At 45.2% G+C, this 26024-nt stretch overlaps 1 protein-coding gene across 1 annotated transcript in view; it reads left to right on the plus strand.

Moving 5' to 3' along the window:
- Nucleotides 1–26024, plus strand: part of COL4A2 (collagen type IV alpha 2 chain) — a 197899-nt gene that overhangs the window by 48044 nt on the left and 123831 nt on the right. Inside the window, exon 4 of the mRNA XM_032246202.1 lies at nt 1812–1892. Within this exon, the coding sequence (XP_032102093.1) occupies nt 1812–1892 (81 nt within the window). The remainder of the gene's footprint in view (nt 1–1811; nt 1893–26024) is intronic.

Consider the following 26024-nt stretch of genomic DNA (forward strand, 5'->3'; position numbering starts at 1 on the left):
GGCTGCACTAGCTCACCTGTGTGTGTGTGGGAGGACTGCACTAGCTCGCCTGTGTGTGTGTGTGGGAGGACTGCACTAGCTTGCCTGTGTGTGTGTGGGAGGACTGCACTAGCTCGCCTGTGTGTGTGTGGGAGGACTGCACTAGCTCGCCTATGTGTGTGTGGGAGGACTGCACTTGCTCGCCTGTGTGTGTGTGGGAGGACTGCACTAGCTCACCTGTGTGGGGGGAGGGCTGCAGTAGCTCACCTGTGTGGGGGGAGGGCTGCACTAGCTCACCTGTGTGTGTGGGAGGGCTGCACTAACTCACCTGTGTGTGTGGGGGAGGACTGCACTAGCTCACCTGTGTGGGGGGAGGGCTGCAGTAGCTCACCTGTGTGTGTGTGGGAGGGCTGCAGTAGCTCACCTGTGTGTGTGTGGGAGGACTGCAGTAGCTCGCCTGTGTGTGTGTGGGAGGGCTGCAGTAGCTCACCTGTGTGGGGGGAGGGCTGCAGTAGCTCACCTGTGTGGGGGGAGGGCTGCAGTAGCTCACGTGTGTGTGCTGTGGGGGCTGCACTAGCTCACCTTTGTAGTGGGGAGGGCAGCACTGGCTGGCTTGTAGGTGAAGGTTGTATAGCTTACCTATCGGGGAGACGAGGCCTGAGCTGAGGCTTGGCTGATCAGAAAGGGGAGAAAACAGGGTCACTCTGATTGCCATCATCTCAAAACATTTAATACCTTCACAATCTGAAAGAAAGAGCTAATGCACTTGTCCAGTAGCCCAATCTCCAAGTCCATCTTTGATCTGAAGGTTGAGATCAAGGATGAGAAATGCCTCTTTGCCCCATCAGGATGGTCCAGCCAAGGAGCTCCCTCCGTTTCTCACTGACTCACTTCAGGTTGTGTCTCTGAAGTGAAATGCTCAATGGGGTCACCCACTTGCCTGAATAGGTCCTGGGAAAAGCCTCTTCCCCGAATTCCTCCCCCTTACCGAGCATAAGTGTGTCTCACAGGGCGAAGGGGAAAGGAAGTGGATTTCCTCTGCAGACACCCCACAGTCGAAATCACAAGTGATATCGGTGGTGCAGGTGACGGTTTGGCAGGCTGCCAGATGCACCTGCTAGTCCCGCCTCTTCGTACAGCTCTCCCTTTCATCACCACAACGGGTGTCCCGTGAGGGAACCACCATTTGCGCCGACACCTCCTCCTTCCCCCACCATGGTGGCCCACTCCTGCTCACCCCTCTGGGTTCCCCACAAGCATTCTCTCCAGGCACCGCTCCACGTGTCCAGGCAGAAGGCAGAGCTATTGCCCATGCCTGGAGTTTCTCACGGGTGCCACAGGCCTGCTCCTGCCAGACTCTCACTTCACATGGAATCCCGGATCCTGGGAATGTTCTGCTGAGGCTGGAGGCCCAGGGCTTTGCTTGGCCTCAGGCACTTAGTGGGCACTTTTTAAAGGCTCATTGACCAGAAGGCATTCAGCACCAAGGGTGAACCCTGGTGTCAACTGTGGGCTCTGGTGATGGTGATGTGTGCAGGCTTGGCGATTGTGACTAGCCTGCGGGTTGGTCGCAGGTGCAGGATGTCGATGGTGGGGATTTCATGGTCGGGGAGGCAGGGGTGGATCAGAAATCTCTGGACCTTACACTTGATTTTGCTGCGCACCAAAAACTGCTCTAAAAATTAAAGTCCATTTTTGAAAAAGGCTTATTGAATGTTTTGAATGAATAGTTTCTAGAGTTGGAAGGATTCTCAACAGATGTATTTTAATAAATATCATAGTTGGCAATGTTTTAGGTAACGTTTTGTTTGCCTTGTGTTTTATTGTCGCAGGGTGTGAAGAAGTCTGACGTGCCGTGTGGCGGAAGAGATTGCAGTGGGGGCTGCCAGTGCTTCCCTGAGAAAGGCGGACGCGTAAGTCACAGCATTGCGATCGGTAACATTGTCTTCCTCACACAGTCATGCCTCACTTAACGACGGGGATGCCTTCTGAGACGTGTGTGGCTGGGCAGTTTCGTCATTGCGCGAACATACTAGAGGGAACTCACACAAACCTCGATGGCATGGCCTGCTACCCTCCTGGGCTGCGTGGTAGAGTCTGTCACTCCTACGCTACAAACCTATATGTAGGCAATTGTAACACAGTCGTATTTGCAGTAGTATTTGTGTATCTAGACATAGAAAAAGTAGAGTAAAAAGATTAAAAATGGGATTCCTGTCCAGGGCACTTACCGCGAATGGAGCCTGCTGGATTGGAAGTGGCTCTGGGTGCATCAGGGAGTGAGGTGTGCAGTAATAAAGTAACCTAAGTTTACTATAACTTTTTTACTTTACAAACTTTTTAACTTTTTCACTCTTTCTGTGATAACGCTTAGCTGAAAACACACATGTACAGCCGTACAAACATATTTTCTTTTTCCATGTCCTTATTTGATGTTTTTTCTATTAATTTTTTTTTTTTACTTTTTAAACTTCTTTATTAAAAACTAAGAAACAAACAGACCTGCGAGCCTCGGCCTGCACAGGCTCAGGTGGTCAGTGTCACGGCCTCCCATCTCCACGGCTTGTCCCACGAGAAGGGCTTCAGGGCAGAAACATACATGGAGCCGCATACTTAGCTAAGAAATTTAATACAATTGTATTCTCTTCCACTAGAACAAACAATAATATAATGCAAAACTGGGCCAATGTATGCCACTTTCCTACAAAATGGAGGGCAATTTTAATTTTGATAAGCATCTTTTCCTTTGTTCATTGTCCACTGTAAGTACATATGTGTGTTTGTATGTGTGTATATGTACCTATATAAAGCAACGATGTTTCGTACTTATACATAAGCACAGATGTCATAAAATACTCTGTAAAGAAAAGCATAGTTGCGTTTATACTGCAGCATAGGTATACAAACTAGAGAGCAGTGGCAACTGTGTCATTGCTAACAATTCTCACTTTGAAAGTTACTCATTCCCTGAATGTCTTTTATGTGGGCCACCTCACAGATAAGTAAGAGGAAAAAAGGGTACCTTCAATCATCATCATTACACCTGGTGGAATTTGAAATATTGCCCTGGTATTGGATTTAATATGTTCAATCAAAGTGATCGATCTCTGATTCTGTTGCCTTTAAAACTGATGTTTGAGTCTTGGTGTTACGTGATTTAGAAGTGAAGTTACTATTTATAGATGCACGTTGAAGCCCACCTTGCCTGTGTGAAGGTGTGGGGAGCAGTATTTTGTTTGGTGACGCAGCCTCCTTGCCTGTGTTCCCGGGACCCATTCACTTACACCTAGCACTCATGCCTGTCTACACCGTGTTTGGCAAATACCAGGTTGTCAAGGCAACTGGAAACTCTTTCCTGCATTTCCCTGTTGTTGTTGGAATCAGAAATTATAACCGGCCTTAGGTGTCCAAATGAGTTTCCTCAAGTTGAACCCTGAAGTCAGTTTCTACCATAGCCATTCCCCAGCCCCACCTGCCAGGAAGAACAGTCCTCTGCTGGAGCTTGGCCTCCGGGGCTGGGGTGCAATGCCACTGCCTCCCTTCCTGTGTCCCCTCCACAAAATCAAATGGGTACAGTTAGTGATAGGAAACCTCTTTATAAATGCTATCATCCTATTTTCTGACCTGTGACTGATCATTATTTCACTGTGAAAAATCACAACTGAGGAGGCTTCCTAACCCTTTGATCAAAGCTCCCATCTCTCCACCTGCTGCGTTCATCAGTTGCAATTCTCAAAACAGCTATTTTTGTTTTAGTTAAGCATTCCTCTGCCTGCAGTGGGGACTTTGTGGTTTAGAAACTGCTGTTGAAGATCATTTATCAGCACTTAACAAGACTAAATAATTTTTAAGTTTATGGAAGCCATTTCATGAGATGTGAAATTTCCCTGGGTCCCACACTATAGATTTTCCCAACGATGCTTCTGCCGCATTTATGAAAATGCCTGACTGCAGACTCTGCACTCCCCAGCCCTCAACTGGCTCAGCCTTATATGGGCATGGATAGAGTGAGTGGTATACACGGACATGCAAGCCGAGCTGTGTGGGATGGAGTTACTGTCTAGAGGGACTCTTCATTCTTCTGCATGTCATCAGACAAACAGCCCAAACAGAGTAGAGGTGACTGGGTCTGTTCCTTTTCACTTTCTATGATTATTTAATGCAGAATCAATACAGTAACATTTTTCATAATGCCTTTGGGAGAATTTTATTCTTCAGTAAGCATAGCTAATTCAGATGATTTCAATACATAATGGCACCTGCATAGCAGCGTACTGTTACATGATGCCAGAGATCTTTTCAATGAGGTTATTAGGAGGGATTTCTGAGGATCCCCAAGACTCTATGACTTAGTGAATTCACAGCACAGCCATTGAGACCTTTTTATTTCCCAGTGTCCCTAATGAAGGAAACACCTTGAGTCTGTTTCTATACTTTGCCAAGTAAAATGAAAAATTGACGCCTTCTGGTTATTCTGATTAACAGGAGTAATCCAAAACTCCGTGTGGGCTTGGCTTTCCTCTAGTTATTCAGACGGATTGTCAAAACTGATCCAGTCAAGCTGTGATTGGCAGCTGCCTGAAGTGTTGTACAAAAGGCAGAAGCAGATGATACCCACGCTGGGGCCTGCACTGTGGCACGCACTGTGCGTGGGCAGCACTTAGGTGGCTGAAGCCTGACTGTGTCTGTACCTCTGGGTACTGCATGATGCTTGACACTGCCATTTCACCTGGGCGAGGCCCACGATGCCAAGGGCAGCCGCTGGGGTGCATTACAATCAGCACACAAGGCTGCCCTGTTAATTCAGTTGAGACTCTGAACATTCACCAATAAGGTGATAGAAATGGCTGATGATAAAAGGTAAGAAAGAGATCAATGATGCCATTTACCATTTTCCACAGGGTGTGTTCCTGGGGATATTCTCCTGTATGTTACAGAAGACATTTACTCTCAGGACTATTGCATCTATTGTATTACAGTATTTTTAAGATAGAGTATCTATTTCAGCACTACAAATCCAGTGCATGTGGCTTAACGATTTATTAATTAACAGTTTCCCAAATGTGTTCTTGCAGAAGCAGAGCTCTGTCTGCCCTACTTTTGGACTGATAGCACTTTTTTAAAGTAAGGTAATACACAAAAATAGCAGCTAATGGCTGGGTGGGGTGGCTCACACCTGTAATCCCAGCACTTGGGAGGCCAAGGTGGGCAGATGAGGCCAGGAGTTCAAGACCAGCCTGGCCCACATGGAGAAACCCCGTCTCTACTAAAAATACAAAATTAGCCGGACATAGTAGCTCATGCTATAATCTCAGCCACTCAGGAGGCTGAGGCAGGAGAATCGCTTGAACCCGGGAGATGGAGGTTGCGGTGAGCTGAGATCGCGCTATTGCACTCCAGCCTGGGTAACAGAGCAAAACTCTGTCAAAAAAAAAAAAAAATAGCAGTTGGACAGAGCCTGCTGTGGAAAGGGCTGTTTGCAGGGTTTGTTCTTTCCCACAGCTTCCCCTGGGGTGGCTCCCATCTCTTTTCCCTGCGGTGCTGCCGCAGCAGCCCTGGAAATGCCTGCCTACAGACTCGCCACGCCCCCGCACTTAGTGAGCTCAGCCTTATATGGGCATGGTACCCCAGTTCATCTGTGCGTCACCATGGTGACAGCCAACACCGGAAGTTGTACGTCACTGGATAACTTTTGGACACTAAGCAGAAATCACAAGCATACTATGGATTCCATTTCCAAATGAATTCTCATGTTACCAGTGAATGAGCTTTGGGTCAAATTTGTGGAACTTGGTTCTCCATCCTTGGGCAGTGAGAGGTGCACTCTCCTAGCAGGGAGAGAATTGCTTCTCCCAGACAGAGCCACCCAGTCCTATAGATAATTCCACAAGCCACAGAGATGAGGAATGCAGAGGCATGGCAGGAGCTGTGGCCCGGCTGCTGGGCACGGCCCGCTTCCCCTCCCTGGGCAGAACTGGGAGGAGCTGAGCCAGGAGCCAGCCCATGTCCTGTAGTTCACATCGGAGGACACTGACTTCAAGAAGGAAATAGCCTCTGTGACTCTCACACCCAGATTGCGGCAGAGCCCAAAACTAATCTCAAGTCTGGGAATGTAGACAAATTCTTTTTCCGCGTAACCGTCTTTTGTGTCCACACTCCTCTTCCCATACGTCAGAAGAGTGAAGCTCTCCAGGGTACAGGGAGGAACATAGGCAGCATGAGAAGAGAGTGTCCTCTTGTTATGCAAGAGTTATGGTTCCCTAGTTAACTTTTTAACCACCTCTTCAGTTGTTTTTGTAAATTAAAAAATAACTTTAACAAATGATTTAGGACTTTATTGTTATTTGAGGGTCTGTATTCAAATAATCTCTAATAAGTATATTGAGATAATTACAAATTATAAGTTCTAATTCATTGATACTGCATGTTCTCGGACTCACCCCTCCACTGAATACCAGGCAATCGTCTGCACCAGACAAGGCTGCCACCCCTCACACCTTTCACTGCAACCCTCCCAGGCTCAAGCAGTTCTCCTGCCTCAGCCCCCAAGTAGCTGGGACTACAGGCATGCACCACCACAGCCAGCTAATTTTTGTATTTTTTTTTTTTTTTGGTAGAGATGGGATTTCACCATATTGCCAAGGCTGGTCTCGAACTCCTAAGCTCAGACAATCTGCCCTCCTCAGCCTCCCAAACTGCCGGCATTACAGGTGTGAGCCACCACACCCAGCCTTCTTCTTCTATTCTCTTTTCATTTTTCTTTCTTTATATACCACGGAGATGGAAGGCAGTTGAATGAAAGCATCAAAGTGAGTTTCAGTTACAGAGTTTCTATCAGAGTTAATAGCACAGAAAGCAGTAGAAGGGCCACGTAAGGCATCAGAGTCAACAAATAAGACAGTTTTGCTTTGCACCTTAACTCACTAGAAGGTTACGGAAGTCTTGGATTTTTCCAAGTAAGGTCGATTTTAGTTTGTTATTTCCATAGCTTAGCCAGGTTCCTGTTTCCCCCCAAACGTCTGAATTTTGACGATAAACTCTGATCAGGTAGGTTGTTTCCAATTTTTTTAATGACATCAACCTTCCCAGGGCACCTCCTGTGTCCAAAGGCACTTGGGTATTCTATGAAGACTGGGGGTATAACCCCAACACGTTGGGAATTACGGTCAAATGGTCCCACCACTTGGCAGTGGAGAAACGAGAGCCCCCATTGTCAGCCCCCGAACAAGTGAATGGGGTCCATGCATCACTCAGCATGCATCCAAGCAGTGCCCAGAGCACGCCCCATGGCCTGGCAGCTGCAGCGGAGAGCCTGCAGACTAGGCTTCCGGAAGGTTGTGGTTGACAAGCTCTCTCAAGTAAGCTGAGTGCTTAGGACAACAAGTTGTGTTTAGCGAGTGCATTTTTTCATGTAGCTAAAAGTTTCTTACAGTCTGTGGGTCCCTTAGCCTCAGCAGATTTCTTAAATTCAACAATATAAATCAAAGTAAAAGATGCCAGAGAGAAACTGAGCAAAAGAACCCGCCAAGAGAAGAGAGAACGAGCGCTCGGAGCGGGATGGAGGCAGATAATGAGAAGGCAAGAAAATTCCTGTCTTTGCCTCTTGCTTTCAGCTCAGAGGGGACATCTTGAGATGAAAAAGAAGAGCCCCCAGCCTCAGAGAAGGGAAGGAGAGGGTGCCCCACACAGCTGTGAAGTAAAGCCACTGGCAGGATCTAAGGAGAGCAGTGGTCTTGCCAAGAGTATCTTCTGTCGTGTACTGCCAATCATAAACCTTACCTTCCATGTAGATAGCCAGGATTTTAAAATAAACTAATCTTCTCTGTGAAATGACTCACTATGAACCTGCAAACAGGTAGCCACTGTGGTGCTGTGGAGACCCATTCCGCTGACCGTGTAACTCACCCACAACTCCCATGGCTTCCATAATTGATGCAACCCTCTGGCTTAGTTCTTAGGGTGTTCTTTTTCCCCCTCTAGGCTGGAGTGCAGCAGTGTGATCTCGGCTCACTGCAACCTCCACCTCCCAGGGTCAAGCGATTCTCCTGCCTCGGCCTCCGGAGTAGCTGGGGTTAGGCACATGCCACCACTCCCGGCTAATTTTTATATTTTTAGTCGAGACAGGGTTTCACCATGTTAACCAAGGTGGTCTCAAACTTCTGACCCCAGGTAATCCACCCACCTTGGCCTTCCAAAGTGCTGAGATTATAGGCGTGAGCCCCCGCGGTCTGCCTCTGTCTTAGTTCTTTGAGGTGTGCATGTGTGAAATAAAGATGTCGGTGCTGCTGCGTCAGACCTCTTTGCAAACCAGCTGCAGTTTTTCCAGGCAGATACTTTTTAATGTGTGCCCAGCATATTTAAGAGAAGAAATCGCCAGTATTTTACATACTGCACAGAAAGAGCAAGGAATTAGTCAGAAATAGCAGAAACACCGCCTGGCTTCCAGGCTTTTATAGACCTGTCTACACATAGCTCTCACCCACTTTCAAAACCACGCAGTTATTTTTAGTGTGGCTTTGGAGCAAAGGTGGCCTGGCTCATCCAGCACCGCAGGGGCTGCAGCAACTGGGTCCCGTGATTCTTTTCTGTGGGGAAAACTGTCTGGCAGCAGGTTGGACAGTGGCCACCTAACTTGTCAATCCAACGTAGCGTTGAGCTTCGGAAGGGGCATTTTCTTTCATGTCCGCATTCCTAAGAAAGGCCTTAGCTTTCTTTTAGCAATGGAGTTTACATTCCTTCAACATTCACGTATGTGTCTTTCATCAGCTACTGCACGCAAGGCACTGGTCTTAAGAGAAGGAAAGAGTCAATGAACCGGGGAGGATGCTCCAGCAGCAGAGGCTGCGAGGGGCCGGGGTGACTCTTGGAGAGCCAAGGGCATGGCGTGGAGGAAGGGGAGGTGCAGAGAGAAGGGCAGGGGCAGGGGAGGCGTGTGCAAAGCTCCAGCAGGTGCATTTGAGAATGTGAGATGTCCTCAGTAGACTCCTTTAAAGAAGCCGTGTGTCCTACCCAAGGTCACAGAGTCCTTTGTGACAAAGTTTCCAGGTTCATACTTTGGTGCTCCATTCAATGAGGACCTAGTTGTAATCAAAGAAAACGCCGTGAAAGACAGGAAGCTGGGCCCCTAACACAGGCAGTGGATGATGCATAGCCATAGTTGCCTTCTAAAATTTAAAAGCCATATGTATATTCATTCAACAAATATTCAGTGTATATCCATCATGTGTCAGGCCCCGCGTAGGGCCCAGGAAGACAGCAGTAAACAGAGCGGTCATCTCCTGGAGCTGACGTTCCAGCGCCAAGCTCCTCGAAAGACTTCCCTCCAACGATGTTCTCTATCTGTGCTGTCTGCTGCGGCTACGTGGGTACTCGAGCTGTGGCTAGTGAATGAGAGAACTGAATTTTACATTCATTTCCTTTTAGTTAATTAAAATTGAAATTGAACCACAGTGGCTATGCGAGCACTTGAGGTGTGGTTAGTGAACAGAAGAACTGAATTTTAAATTTTATTCCCTTTTAATTAATTAAAATTGAAATAGAAAAGCTGCACGTGCCTAGCAGTTACCATACTGAACATCCCATCCCCGTGAGTTTGGAGCCGGGGTAGGGGGAAGAGCTGGGGAGAGTGGAAAGACAGGAAACTCATAGTAAATGTCTAGAACTATTCTAGATAGTAAATCCTAGATGAAAAGAAAATACAATATAAAACCAGGGTCTCGTGAAAGTAAGACCAAGATGGGTAACCTGCTGGGCTTAGATGTTTACAAAAAGAATCTTTTCTGAAACTTGCTAGACCAAGCCCAGCACACTGGAAATGTGAGCACAGAATGTACCAGTCGTCAGTGAGGAAAGTGTACCAGGGGACCATCGCCTCCCATTCCGCCTGCCCCGCAATCTTATGGGGAAATTGTCTGCTTCGCCATTCCAGCATCGCCCTGATCAGGACCCTCCACCTCCTTCCCCTCTGAAACCTCCTTGTCTAGTTGCTTGGGTACAGGAGACCTTTGGAAGTCCAGCCTGGAGCTTCAGAACATAATGCAGCTGTTTCTTTCCAGTGAGATTTAACCATTTTCTTAAAGTGGGACTTTTAATAAACTGTTGTAGAATTGAGTTAATTATGCAGCTGATGGAGAGAGAAGCAGTCACGAATTTCTGGTCCCTCCTCCACTCGCCATTCCACCCCATATGATAAATATTTTATGTCAAAAGAACCATTATAACACCATTGAGGATTTGACAGAAAATGGGCCAGTTTGGAGCTCATCCAGAAGGAAAAATATATTATTAAAATCCTAAAAAGACAGAATTTTAATACTGCCTTGCTGCATGGACTCAAAGAACATCATCATGGACAGACTCCGATGACTAAAAGTCAGGCTTTAGAGGGTTCTGTCGCCTTCCAAAGCATCATTTCCTTTATCTGAAACGTGATAAATTGTACCCTGGCTTCTGATGTTTCCCATCAGCAAAATACATGTCATATAACAGGAATTATGAAAATCATTGATGAAAATTAATCACAGTGGTTGTCTCCTAGCGTTCATCAACTTCTGCAGAAATTGCCCATGTCACGCAGGTACTTGTGGTAACAGTGAATCAAGCAGGTACTTAACAAATACTGTAGTTAGCAGAGAATACATCCTCGTGGGTCTCTGGATTCTCAGTGATTGATAATGAAGCATTGCACCATGGAAGTCTTAGTACCTGAGTGCAGAGGGGGAACTAAAAATGTTTTCATACTTTATCCATTTCTCCCTCTCCTCGTCAGCACTGCACACACACACAAATACACAGAAGCACGCACACACGCACAAATGCACACACACACATACAAACACACATACAAGCACACACACACACAAATACACACATACAAGCACACACACACAAATACAATCACACACACACAAATGCAGACAACACACAGATGCAAACACACATACACACAAACACACACACAAATACAATCTCACACACACACACATACACACACACGCACCCCTTTGCAGTTTATGCCACATTCCTCCATAATGAAAAAATTATGCTTTCTTGATTCCAGGCATTGCTAATGAAAAGTGATGACTTCAACGCCTTAACACACTATAAACCTTTAGTGAATTTGTCTCTTACCCTAGACATATGTGGGCAGGGGAGCCCACTCTCTTTCTGCAAGAACTACATATCTGTGAGTTCCCTCGTGAATTTATGTCCAAACAAAGTAGACACAGAGTAGGAATTTTCAGAGCTCTGTCAGAGGAGGGAGTGAAGTCAAGAGAAAAGTCAATCCTTTTTTGTTAGCACAGCTGGCTTCCTGGCTACTCAGATGTTTCTTGAAGAACAGAGTGGAACCCAGGGGTGCTGTTGAAAGTGTAGTGTCTGCAGAAGCACACCCAGGACCCATGAGGCCACTGGCTGGTCAGTGCAGGGAAGGAGGGCCTTCCTGTGGATGCAGGGCGGTGGCCCCAGCAGACAGGAACTCAGGGACACGAGCAGCTACATGGCCACCATCACTAAGAATGGTGACAAAACCATTAACTGGGTGCCAGCCTCAAGTTGACAGCTCTGGGAAAATGTCCTGCTTTCACTGCCTCAAGGAAAATCAGTTATGTGGGTTCAGACCCAGGATCATGATAATAACAGCTATTTCATGTCTTCATTGAAAACCTCACACGGGCTCCAAAGAACTTGATAAACTGGAGTAAAAGGCATTCACAGTTCCACTCTTCTTATAAACCAAACCAACACGCTGATTTTAGAAATCCTTTCTTCTGACCTCCCGCTGGAAAGTTTTGACAAGTATAGCATTGAAGCATTTCCCCCTCTCTGTTAGAGAAGAAATGCCAATCTTCAAAGACCATTGTTTTGTTTTATTCGCTTCCAATTCATTCTTAGTAAACAATTGCAGATTTCTAAAAAGACCAGACCATAGTAGTTACCAGACACTAGATGCTTTCTAAAAGCTACTTTGAATAGAACTGCTTTCTCTGCCTCTGCCTTCCCTATGCAGCAGGAAGAACGTGTAAAACTGTGGCATCTTCGTATAGGAGCAGTGTCCCGTCAGTCTTCCCAGTGGGTTTTTCTCAGCTGTGCTTTAGAGCTGATCTACACAAGAGTCTAAATGTTCCTGCCTGTGAGTAGTCTTCTACTCGACTACTTTAATAATAAAGAGAAAACTCCTAGATGGTTTTGCAAAGTTTTGAAATTGCTGTTGTTTTCTTCTAGAGACAGTAAAATAATAGTCAGAGGGGGGAATAGCAGAAATGATGAAGCCAAGCAACCATATACACATTTTCCCCACTGAGGGGCCTTTGAATTTGCCACCTAAATGCCTGCACGCAGTGGGGACCCCAGGAAGGAGGAAAAGGGTCCCCTCGTCTTTGCTTTATTTTGTCCATCATTAAATCAGAAGGGCACGGTCTGTGTCCCTCATCCTCAAAAGGAGAAGATGCTGCTCACATTGCGTGTTACTATCATTGGCATTAGGGGAAACATATAATAAATGTATTTTTAAATGAAACAGTAATTTCCAAATGACCTTAGGAAGCTGGTCACCCTGAGGCCCTGAGCTGCCTGCTCGCCTGAGACCTCTGGCATGTCACCCAAGCTAGTGCACTGTGGTGTAGACAGCTGAAGCACTCAAGGCGTCAGATGTCTGACTCACATGGGAAGCACAAAGCCGGCCTTCAAAAGGCCATATGTCCCCACTGATTAGCAAGATCAAAATACCCCTGTCCCTTTCCTCTCTGTGTCCAGCCTAGAAGTTTACATTCTAGGAGAATGGAAGCTGCCGTGCACCTCCCAGGAACCCATTGCGAGCCCTGGACTGATGGCAGTTTCCTGCAAAGCTGCTGGGAGGGCATGAAAAATCCCCACCGTAGGAACAGAAGTTTTTTAATCTAAAACACTATTAGGGTGAATAACGACTCCTAGGGGTTTGGAGCCAGAAATAAAGAAAGAGAAAAACAACAAAATAAAATGGAAGTCATTACTGGTGGGTAAATAGTCTCTTTGGCCTAACAAGTTCTTGGCTACATAGTCAGCATCCGTGTTTTCTATTAAATTGTTGTCTTTCTGAGGCATCAGTACTGTTCTTCACTCTCGAAGCCTGTTTTGAATAAAGAAACAGAATGTTGGATGAATTCTGTAGTAAGGTTGATCTCTCTCTAATGAAAATTAAAGTTCTGGCATGTCTTAGCTCGGCATGGTAATAATTACTTTGAAGGAAATGCACTTTAGGTGGTGGTGATGGCATTGCAAAAGTCGTAGAAAGTAAGAGCTGTAGGTCAAGAGAACCTTACTGGCAAAATCAGTTTTGTGCGCTGCGCCCATGCTTTGCATCTGTCAACAAACCAGCCTTTCTTAGGTTCGATGAAAGGAGTATTGCAATGGTCTTTGAGGGTTGATGAGTCTCCATTGATCTGGAGCAAAATTAACAGAATCCTATGAGCCTGGAGGAAGCGGTTCGCTTTTGTTTGTGTTGCTTTTAGCATGCTACTCATTTCAACGCCACTTAGAGAAGTGGCAGGTCCTGTATCCTCAGGCAGCTGGGATATGCCAGCCATAGAGGCCAAGAGCCGTAAATCTTCAACACATTTTACTCCACGCGCCTGCAGTCCCAACCTGGTGTACCATTGCAACCTAAAAGAAAGACAGGATTGAATAAACAGTCCAGAAAACTCAAGTAAAACTCTGAAACAGGAAGCCAGGCTTCCTGCACTCAAAGGCCTCAGGGTAAATTCCTCATCATTTAACACCTGAAATTTTACAAATATTTGGACTTCTCTTCGAAGAATGATAGAATTATTTGTCTAGAACACTGACTAGTCTTCTCCCAGCCCCATATTCAGGAAGGACAGAAGAATACGTTGGAGACTGATGAATATCCACTCTGTTCCAAGGATCCCAAGGAAAGAAATTGGACAGACTTTACTAGTAACTTAATGAAAGACAAAAAAGGCATAGGTTTATATATATTCAGAGTGAAATTCGGCCTCACATCATTAAAAGCATTACATGCTACTGCAAAATAAAATAATCTAACTCCCACAAGTCGAACTAAAAAAGTTCCTCTTCTTCAAAATAAGGTTTTACTTATAGACCTTCAGTCCCACTTAAGAGTTCAAAATAAGATTCATTTCACAGCTTCACGAAATGAAAACTATGGTGGACATGCCATTGACTAGAAATAAAGTAAGCACGCTTTCTAGAGAAAGTAAACAGAAAGGGAGGCGGTTTCTGTTTCCTTATCAGCTTCACCTCTTTCTTAGAAATGATCGCTTGTCTGGCCAGCATTTGTCATGAGTTTGTTTTCACTTTAAGAGTGAAAGGCCGGGATGATTGGGGAGTGATACCCATCTGCTCATCTTCAAGGACTGTGTAGGAATTGAGCTGAAGAGGTTTCGCTGCGGAAAGCCAGTATTGTCAAGAAGCATCCTGAGAACGTGTAATCAAACTTTACAGATGATACAATAGCTATATTAGTGACATAATGTATTATATTTAAACTTTCTAATTCCCCATCAACTAAGGGCAAAAAAAAGGGGGGGTGGGAGATTGAACTAAATCATAACATTGAATGTTTAATGTGAAATCCAAGAAGACTAAAATAATGCAAGAAGAGTTACAGTATGGCCTTTCAGGGCGACCATTCCTAATCCAAAAATCCAAAATCTGAAAGGCTCCAAAATCAGAGCCCTTTTGAGCACCGACATGATGCTCAAAGGTCATCTTGGAGCATTTTGGATTTCAGATTTTTCAGTTTCGGGTTGTTCAACCAGCAAGCATATGCAAACATTTCAAAATTCAAAAAACTCCCAAATCTAAAACACTTCTGGTCCCAAGCATGTCAGATAAGGAGCACGCACCTTCTGATGCACTTCAATCATTGTGAGACCTTTAAGATCTAACACCGTTAATAGAGAGCATTATTTAACACTATGAAGAGGTGGTTCTTCCAACCAGAATGGCCGTCAGTGGCACTCAACAGGTGGCACGGTGGCATAGGCCCTGGTTAATAAAACTGCAGCTCAGGAAGCTTTTAGCTTTGACACGTGCCTACTTCTCTTCAGCAATCCCACCCTTCCCATCCCACGTCACAAATCTGCACTAACTCAGATACCTCAATGATACATCCGATGACTCCAGGGTTCCCCTCCAGCCAGCCTCACCCCAAAGCTCCCCATCACACAAATGAGCCTTCTTTCCCATCATCCACCTACCAGCCTCCAGTCCCACCCCACTTTCTTCAATTCATTGATTGCAGCACGGCGTAGGAAGAACATGATTCCTTGAATCTTTTCCATACTAAAGTATTAATTATCAATAGCTGCAGCACGCCCTGACTTCACAGGAAAACCTGCCCTTCATTCTAATCACCTTCTGAGCGCCTCACTTTCCTCCTCAAGTGTTGGCCTTAAGATTTCAACTTTACTTCTAACCGCTGCCTGATCAGCGTGGATTGAGTGGAACTGATTTCCTCCTGGATTTGGAAGCTGTGCTTGGAAAACCCTGTCCCAGAATCACATGGCCCCTTTTAACCAAGCACATCATGGCATTGGCTCACTAGTGATGTATTTCCACCAAAAACAAAAATAAGGTTTTTTTTCTTTCAACAAGTTTTTTGTGTTCTTTTTTGTTTCTACTTTTTCACTCTTGGATTTCCATTTATGCACTTAATTTTTGAACTTGATTCAGGATTTTGTTTTGATTCCTGTTAAATTGTGGAAACGCGCAGCTAAAGCTGCTGATGTGAAGAAAGGGAGATTGAGGGCGTTCTTCAGCCCTTGACTTTTCTCTCCCTTTCTCTTACTTACCTAATACTGATCTAACTCAGACATAGACAGTCCCTGAAGATGGCTACTGACCAAAAAGGAGATTTCTAAATGTTAATTCCTACTGGTATTTTTGGGACTTTATTTTGAGGACAGCGTGAATGAAAAGGGACAGCTCTGCAGCCATCTGCGTCCCCTCAAGTCGAATAATCAGACTGAGGAAGTCAACAAAAAGAACTTTGTGGATGGAAATGAACTCCTTAATTCCAGAAGATTAAAAAGACTTTTTTAGTAGAAGGAAATAAAATTTAACAAAAAAAGTGCCCTTCAAAAATGTCAGTTATCTTGGAAGGAAAGATGAGTCATGGAAATCCCGGTTGGATCACAAAGATGAATAAGATGCGCCCTTTGAAACTGGCATTTACGGAGGACAAGGGTTCCTCACCAGCACCCCACGTCCTTTCCAGCAGCCGCTGAAATAGTAAGAGAAGCCTCTAGAATTATCTTACTGCGTATAATTATTTATTAACTGCTAGAATTAAGATGCATACAATGCAATAAATAAGCTCAGGATCTTCAAGTAAGCTCAGGATCTTCAAGCGTGCATGTGTGTTGTATGTGTGTGCCCATGTATGCCTTCCTAGACATATTTACATTTATGTTCTGAAAGTGGATACATCTTACCTTTATCAAGTATTTACATATTTTCCGTATGCCTGTATTTCCAGGGGAATAACTATATCCTACCCTAGAAAATATTTTCATCCTCTAGTGCTCAATATAGGATTTTAGTTATTTTTAGCACTTAATCTTATCTGAGAACCTAAAATGAAGCCCAGTGTGTGTTTTTTTAATGTCCTGCAACTTTATTACAAGACACTGTTGCCTTTTTAAATTTATCATGTTTTTATATCAAGCCTGTGCCAGATGTTTCTAAGTGTTTTGAACAATAGCTGGTTTTGAAAGCATCAGGCTCTCTCCACATAGCTCTGCTTGCTGTGTGCATGGGTCCTCCCTGCTCTCTGAGCACGGTGCGGGGCGGGGCGGGGGACGTCTGCGATATGGGAAAACCTGGGAACCTGGGCACTGCGCAGACTGTGCTGCCTGAGGTCTGATGTTGGCTGTGCCGCAGCTCGCTGTCTGTCCGTCTCCCCCAGTTCCTTTCCCACTGATCTCTATATGCTGTTGGCTTTGAGACAACAGGAACTCCCAAAACGAACAGAGAGTTGGCTCACAGTTGGGAAAGGAGGCAGGAGTGGGTGGGCAAGGCCGGAACCACATTTGCACCCTGAGGAGCTGGGAGATTCCGCTCACCTCTTTCTCTCTCTCTGTAAGAATGCAACATCCCACTCAGGGGGTTTCCAATTGTCCTTACTCTAGTTGGCAGGAACTTAAAACATAACTGAAGCATGAACAACTGGGTATTTTGACAGGCGACTGGCAACATGTCGTGACCTTCAGAGCCCAGCACACCAGGTCCATCGTTCCATCATTGAGGGGGTCCCTTGAGAGAGGGGGCAGAGGACATTGTGCAGGGGTGAAATTAACCACAAAGAGAAAACTTTCCCAAAATCTTTTCACAGACTTTTTTGTTTAAAAAAGTAATAATGTTTCCGTCTCTGAACACCAAGCCAGTTGACCCATTTTTCCTTCATGTGATTTGTGAGCTATTTCAGAATCTCATAAGTCTCAATCTGACAGGTCAGGAATGTGGAAATGGGAAGTGTCATCCTGTAGAATTTCTCTTCTCTGGAATTTATCTTGGGTTACTTTTTAATAAAAAATAACAGTGTTCTGCTATTGCTTCAGATTTGGAAACATTTAACTCTTTGTATGTCATTGCCTTTCTTTTTTAATGTGTGTTCTTTCTGGAAGGCAGGCAAGCTTTTTTCTTGTTTGTAAAGATCTCTTCTGCTGCCAAGAGAGATAACCTGAAAAGACAGAAAATTTCCAGTTTAAACTGTGAATACCATTTCATTGATTTCTTTACAGTGCTTTAAATCTTATTTCGTGGCCACTACAGTGAAGCAAATATTATTTTAAAAGCTTCGTATGAAATAATCATTAGTAGCTTGTTCCATTTTTAAAATGGCAGGTGTTTCCTTTGCCTTTGGGCAGGTTTCATTGTTTGTCTTTTGTTTGTGCATCTAAATTTCCCATTGTCTGGGACATGCACAATGCATGTCATGGAAGGTCATTGCTCTAGTTCACGTGATTTTATTTCCAAACGCTGGCGTGGGTTCTGATGTATGCTGGCCACCGTGCGGCTGTGTACCCATTTCTTACTAGCCATGTGGTTTAGTGACTAAACAGTTTATTTCTTTATACGTAATATTTCTCAGAGTTGAGATACCCGCTACCTGTTTTCACAATTCAAAAGGAAGCATAATGATTAGTTGTAAGTTTTTTCTGCCAACACTATGACTCATTTGGGGTGTCTGTTCCACTTGAATAGCACATGTGGGCTGCAGAATATTCATATTAATGGAGCACCCCAAACTTTAGAATTTCCATTCTACCTGCCACCCAACCAGTACCAACTGCGTAGCGAAAGCATTTTATAGGTGGGGAAATGTTTTACAAATGTTAGCCTTCGTTACCTTCACAGAGTTGACACTTAATTGGACCATTAGTAGCAAGTGCAATTTTAAGAATGCTTTAAATCTTACCTTCAGAGGGCATCTATGGTAGAGGGTAGTGAAGTATTTGACGACTTTTCCTTAAAAAGCAAAAATCAGAACAACTTATAGGACAGTCCTCCTGATGTGATCAGCTAGTAAGAAATTTGAAGCAACCGCTAGACTTAGGTGAAACTTAGGATTGAGGCAAAAAGCTGCTCTCTCCTGTCCTTCCATGTGTCTTAGTCACACTCAGAGGTGGTTCCTGTGTTGACTAAAGTGGTACAACCCTCCAGGTATAGCCACTGCTCACCCATGTTCGGCTGTGCACAAGAGAAAAATATCCAAGCCGCAGGGTGTGAGGACCTAGAATCCAAGATATCCCTGAAGTTATATCTAACTCTGCCAAGCTTTGCCTGAGACTCCATGACGTCTGAATGCCTCCATCCCCCCGCCTCTGTGGAATTGGCTCCTCTCCGCCTCTGCTTCCCCTATCCCTTGCTACGTGTAAGTTAATCAGGCACATGCCAAGGTGCGGCATCTGCTTTATTTTTACCCTGTTTTGGATCCTAAGGCTCTTCAAGGTTAGAACGCAGTCCTGCACAGCTGTGGTCAGTTTTTGCAGAGCCACAGTAGAGACTTGGCACCCTGGGGTAACTCGAGATGATCCAGCTTGAGAGTTTTCAACTGAACTGAAGTTTTTTTAATGTCCATCATAATCGCGCCATGTCCAATTTTAGTACTTGGTATGAATTAGAGGAAAAAGGAGAAAACACTGTTCCCTTGGGTCACCATGCATTGTCATGATACATTGATTGACAGGGGCGGTGGGAGCACTTTGCATCCATTCACACTTCCTCCTGGGACAGCTCCGTGATGCACCCCCTTTGTACAAGGAGGAAATTAAATGAAGAACAATGAAGTGAGCTGCCCAAAATCACATCATTAGAGAGTTGAGGAACCAAACTCTGACCTGAGATCTGGAGCCAACACTTAACTTACCCTAAGGGGCATCTTTTAAAATCCGCATATGATGTTGCACAATTGAAACTCGGTTGTTCAAAATTATTCTTTCTTCCTCAACTGATAACTTCCACATCAACTCTTTCTTTCCTACACAAAATCGCTAACCCAGAGAAGAAGCAAAGTACACAGGCCACGGTTTTGTGAATTAAATATCCATCCTTTTCCCCATCTGTTTGCATTTATCTACTCTTTCCTCTTTTGGAAGCAGCTCTGCTCCAGGAACTGGCAGATCGACTTGGCTCTTTTTGCTTTCCTCTTTGCTCCCAGGGAATCTCCTGTTTGTAAACCAGAAGGCTTCTCCAAATATGGTAAATGCTTTCCTCATCTCCCTCCACACCAGCTACCCCCGCCTCCTGCTCTCCTGCTCTGTCCCACCGTCCCACCCCTGCTCGGTTAACCTCATGCTGATTATCCTTCTGTAGTTTCATCAAGTGGATATTTGTCCCCTCTTCAGAAGCATTCCTGAGTCAAGAACACCCTGGATGTACTGGAAGTTGTTCAAGTCTTACCCTCTAGGTCAAGGGGTGATATTGTGTAGCTCTGCCAATTAATCTCCATAGAGGATTGTTTAATCCTAAAAGTAACTCTGATGACTCCTGGTTTTAAGCCCTTTCTTTCCTGGCCCCCTTTTACTTTAGTCCTTAAATAGGACCACTCAAATAGGGCATATGGAAGACATGCTGCAGCATAAGATGAGCTGTTGCCCAGCTGGACTCTGAGATGCCACTTCTTGCCACTCCAGTGTGGGGATGGCTCACTGGGTAAGCATGTTGACTTTGGCATCAAATTCCAGCCCGTCCACCTCTGCCCCAGCCCCTGGGTGAGCCAGGTTCCCTTTTGCCAGTGACTTCTGCCTCTGAAAATGGAGTCATAGTTACTGCCCCCAACAGCTCCAACGTGGTGATGTTATTGCGAGATCAGCATGGTGCCTGTCATCGTGCAGAGGCTCAACAGGTGGTGGATACTGTCATGTTCTCTCTTTCTGTGGAATGTCCACAACAGACATCCTCAAAGTGATGGAAAATGCCAGTCAGTTGGGCATCGCAGGGGCTGTTGGGTTTGTGGGCAGGCATCCCTGCAAGGAAGGCTCCCATCAAAGTCTCGTGAAGGATGTATTTTGAACCTTGGGTCTTTTTAAATTTTCGGCAGAGCTGGGAGCAGTGTTTCACGCCTGTAATCCCAGTACTTTGGGAGACAAAAGTGGGCAAATCACTTGAGGTCAGGAGTTCGAGACCAGCCTAACCAACATGGTGAAACCCTATCTCTACTAAAAATACAAAAATTAGCTCAGCATTGTGACACACACCTGTAATCCAGCTACTTGGGAGGCTAAGACAGGAGAATCACTTGAACTGGGAGGCAGAGGCTGCAGTGAGCCAAGATCATGCCACTGCACTCCAGCATTGGTGACAGAGAGAGAATCTATCTCAAAAAAAAAAAAAAATTAACAGAGAAAAATCATCATGATTATGCTACATCTTTATATGGGAGTGATCTGTACAAATTTTTATTCGTTTAATTTTTCTTCTCCGCTGTAGAAGCATTTTCAGAGCCTTCGACATTCCCTGAGTAAATTAAGGCTTTGTCAGCCTCTGTTCTGATTTGGGTAATTTATACATCATTATGCGGAGTAAGCACCAGTAGAATCACAGTGTCTATTTCAGCTGGACAGAACTTTTGCTAAGGAAAGAACTATCTGACATTCACTGGCTTAGGGATATTTGGGGCGGTATGACAGCTTGTGCTGGTTCATGACAGTACCAGATGCATTCCTCAGGCTCTTGTGTACCACTTCTGATCTTACTGAGAAGAGCTAGGTAAGGTATAAATCAGGAAATAGTCTCTTACCTCCACCCACTTCACTGGTGCTGGCAGAGCGACAGTCTAGAACCATCTGTGTCGGAAGGTCAGAGCCTCCTTCTATTGCAGTGACTGGCTGCTGCTTGATATCTCATGAGCCACTGACCTTCTTAACTACATTTCAGTCATACTGCCTTGATTCATATTCTTGGTAGATGAAATGTGATTTATTATTCAACAATCATTAGCCCCCCCATCACTATTTTTCTGATAGTTTTGAGGGTTTTAGCAAATTTTTATGCCAGTTTTGGAAACTTTACATTTTTGTGTAAAAATTGTTTTTACATTACGTATTTGTTTCACACTGCAAATTACCAGAAGCTGCTGTGCCTTTCACACTTTAATGCACACGCAAGAATTGCGGGCCCCTTGGTAAAGCACAGATACTCGTTCAGCAGGACCAGGGGGCCTCAAGTTCTGCAGTTGCCCTAAGCTCCCCAGTGACATGGTAGCTGCTGGCCCAGGGGCCCTACTTGGAGTTTAAGGCTCCTGAGGAGTTTTCTGAAGCCCCCTTGGAGAGCTGAGGCCAAGTGCAGCCTCAGGTGTTCTCCTGAGGCTGACGCATCCTTCCTGCCATGTTGAAGCCAGGTTACTTAGCAGATAATTCACTGTATGCCTAGAAGACATATCCTAAAAGTGACCTTCTTTGCTGCCATATGGAATTAGACCTGTCTTCACTCAGTGATCGTTGATCTTTAGAATGACCAATGTGGTTCATCTTATTAAGGGGAAAGCTTTAATTTTACCTACTATGTTGAACGTCACTGTGTTGAGTTATTGATTATCCCACCAGCTGAGACGTGGGTGGGGTGTGTCTTGCACACCTGGGGGAGCTAGGGTAGGAGTGGGGAGACTCGCCTATACCGCCATGCCGGCTACGGCGTTCTGCTCACGGTCACCGGAGTGCATTGTCAGACAGTTCTTGGTTAGGACATCACTATTCTCCATGCAGCAGGTGCCGTCTCCACCCTTGCTTGGGGTCAGAGTGCTTTGATCCAGATGCAGCGTGGGTTGTGTCTGTCATTATCAGCTCGTCGGCAGCTGTCCTTCCTCTGGGGTGAGCCCGGCCCTCACTCCTGCCTGCGTTTCCTACCTGGTCACTCTCCTGGCCTTCCAGTTTACCTCCTGGCTCTGGAGGTGCCTGGGCAAGGGCACAAGCCCTCCCCAAATCTACCTCCATCCCAGGACCCGGCACATCCCTGCAGCTGCTCCTGGGCGTGCCCACCCCACCCCCTTGGATCTGAGCTCCCCTGAACTAATGGGCTTTCCACGGGGAATCAGGAGGGTGGGAATCGTGATGCCGTTAAAATCATTCAGCTCAGGAAAAGCGTTTCAAAATAATCCCCAAGGACCAACTCTATACAGAAACCCCTCCCCTGCCTTCGTTTTTTTGGCTTTGAATATGGAGAAATTCATGAGGTTGAGCTAACCTCGGTGAATAATACTAAAAATAGAGATAATAGGAAAACATGTTCAAGAAGGTAAAATCATCTGAATGCATGCTTTATAAAATTCAGCCTAATACCTAATGTCTTTATTCAGACCTAATTCGAACATATCACAAGTAGATTTCAACAAAACTTTCTTCTTCACAGAACTTTTCTGGAAAAAAAAAAAAGTGCGCTGTCAAAATATTTCTCTTATTAGCAATCAAAACCCAGTTTGGAAAAGTGAGTGGTTTGCGCCGAAAAAGAACAAACAGGGCTTGTGGGAATTCAACAGAGGTGTAACCCACGGCCTGTAAGAATGTTCAAACTACAGTCACACTTTACACAATTTTGGCAAAGGGAATAGCCCAGGTGTCTCGAAGCAAGATGTAAAGTGAACTGAAGAATTTCAACAGGCCTCATTAGGCCTTTGTTCTTTTTGAGCAGAGTTTTCTGCTTTCTGCTAAAATGTGACGCGCGCAGCTTTAATTGTCTCTCCCTTGTTCAAGTTCTTCACTGGCATAATCTAAAGTATCAGGCATTTGCTGCTCAAATCATTTGTAAATACAACTCAGATGTAAGGAAATATAGACAAGGGGGGAAAAGTTTTGTCCAAAAAAAACCAGATATGGAACAAATTCAGAGAATTTTAGTTGTAGGAAGGACCTAGTAGTACACTAGCAAGCCTCCTTTCCTGGTTGAGGAAACTGAGGCCCTCCACGGTCCAGAGGTGCACCCGCAGCCTCACCGGACAGAACGAGGCCCTTTCCCCAGGTCCCTCGCCTCAGGGGATGCCCCGAGATATAGAGAGATTGTGGAATTACAGCTAAATCAGGAGACTTATTACGGTTGATTTAAACAGCTAAGAGAAAATACTAAATGGAGTGAATTGTTTCCAAGAAACAGAAATAATCAGTGAAATTTTTTTTACTAGGAAATAATTAAAACAAATGCCATCCGTGTGAAAAGTAGGATTAAGAACCCACCCCACTGGGCACTTCCTGAATGCTGCTTTCTCTGCAGACAGCATTTGAACGATAGTTGGGAAGCAAAACCCTTTGAACCACTGGGAAGAATATTCCTGGTCTGACCTAGACAGTCCTTAGTTAGACAAGGACTTCGGTCCCGAGGTGTGTTTCCTTCTCCACAGTGTGATCATGGTGGTGAGCTCCGCATTGGTGTCAGTGGACAGAGTCGTGAACGGAAGCTGCTTCAGAGGACACAGAGCCTCCATGTCCCATGAGGACCCACCTCACACACTGTCTGGGGACCCACCTCACGCACTGTCTGGCCCCCATAAAAGGGAGACCACGGAGCTGGGGCCCTTGGGCCCCATCTGTCATCATGCTGTGCCCTGACCAAGCAGCACCTGCCTAATTCCACAGGCACAATGGAGAGTGTACCTTCTAGTCTTAGGTAGCTGTGCAGGGCTTCTTGAAAAGGGGCAGTGACCTCTCGGACATCAGACAACATCTGACTACATTTTTGGTTGTCACACTGCAAGGAGGGTGTTCCTGGCATCTTATAGGGCACAGGGACACTGCTGAACATCCTGTGATGCACAGGACAGCCCCGTGGTGAAGAATCATCTAGTGCAGATTATCCAGAGTGCTGCAGGTGGGGGGCCCTGGGCTAGAGCAGGGCTCAGCACCCTAAGCTAGGAGAAGATGATGCGTGCAGGGGCACCCAGTGGAAGGCCTGGCCCTCAGAAAGCCCCTGCAAAATTCCTTGGGGTGACCTTCCATCTTACAGTTCATTTCTTTCATTTATTCAGCAAATACCTGGGTTCCTACTGTGTGTCAGGCCCTGTACCTCAAATTGAGGAGCCAGGGGTGATGGGCAGCAGTGGGGCTCACAGGCTTTTGGCTGCAGCAGCAGCTGCAAGACTCCTTCCTCCTCATGCACCCCCAAATCCAACTCTGGAGGTGCCATGGTAGGAGGGCACACAGGCCGTGGAGCTGAGGTGCTGGGGTCGGAGCACTCCGCACGGCCCCCGCTCAGAAGTTCGGGATTTGGGACACACTATTTAATCTCTCGGCACCAGAATTGATTCTTCAGAATTTTAACATACTGTAAATCCTACGGGGAAATAACAGTTATTAAACCTATTCATCAAGGGTCACCAGATAACAACCTAGGCTGTGCGTCCTCCTGCCAGGTGAGTCCTTGTGACCCCATTAGTGACTCTCGCACGCCGGGACGCGAGATATCAGTGAACACGTGCTCGAACCCTCAGCCTCAAGGGCAGGTCAGAAAAGGACCCTCAAGTCAACTTCTTCTTAACCTGCTTGAATTTGCATTTGGGAATCCTCTGTTAGTAGAAAGGCCTACCTGGACCCAGTCTGGGACTAATTCTGCCTCATCCCTTTCAGAAGCAAGTGAAAGGACGTGTGTAAAACGCACAGCCAAGCGCCTAACACGTCAGCGTCCTCATACCGTCGTCATTCCTCTAACATGCTGGTGGTGACAATACTCCCACTCCCTAGGTCTCAGTACCCGTACTGAGATTTTATGCTCCCGCTTTTTCTGCGGGGTTTTATTTTTTCTCTAGAAGCTTGATGCTATGCCTTGATTATTACTTATTTCAATGGGACACATTTTCACTAGAACTGCAGTATTTGTAATCACTGACTTTTTCACGGTTGCCATGTATATAAAACCAGCATCATTTGTGTCGTGCTGCTGTTGGACAACTTCTCTAGGATCAGGAAATAGAAGTAGGTTAGCTAGTCGAAAAGGATTTTCATTCTCCAAATCATAAATAGAGAAAAAAACCCTTCTATTAATTACTAAACCTCTCCATTCCAAATGTCTTCAAACAAACCAATTATGGTATACGCTTATTTGAAGACAGGTTTTTTTTTTTTTCCTCAAAAACAGCTGCATAGTGCTATAGCATCCTTGTTGATTAGCCAAATAGAATAAATTCTTTCCACAGCACATTTTTAAAGACTTAGGGGGAAAAAAACAAGACTTGAAGTTTTCACAGAACAATGTGCACCCGTCTTCCGCCCACTTCCCCAGAGAGAAATATATGAATCACATCGCAATAAACGAATAAAGTATCAAAACAGGTGCTGGAAAGTAGGGACCATGAATCATCTTTTTCCTTAGATACTTTGTAAATAAAACAGCATGTATTTATGGTAACTCTGTGCGTAAACTTCTATTTACAATGAATTATATAAAGTAAATACAATGTCATACAAAGTAAATAAAATTGAAGAATCTGTTAAATAGCACTTTAACAATTATGTTAAATGATTTTCTTAAATTGATACAATTTTGAAAGAGAGATTTGAATAGGAGAAATCAACAACACAAATTACTCCTATATTCAAACT

The sequence above is a fragment of the Sapajus apella genome, unplaced genomic scaffold (genome assembly GCF_009761245.1).
Source record: "Sapajus apella isolate SASKATOON/1434 unplaced genomic scaffold, GSC_monkey_1.0 scaffold60, whole genome shotgun sequence".
Lineage (NCBI taxonomy): Eukaryota > Metazoa > Chordata > Mammalia > Primates > Cebidae > Sapajus > Sapajus apella.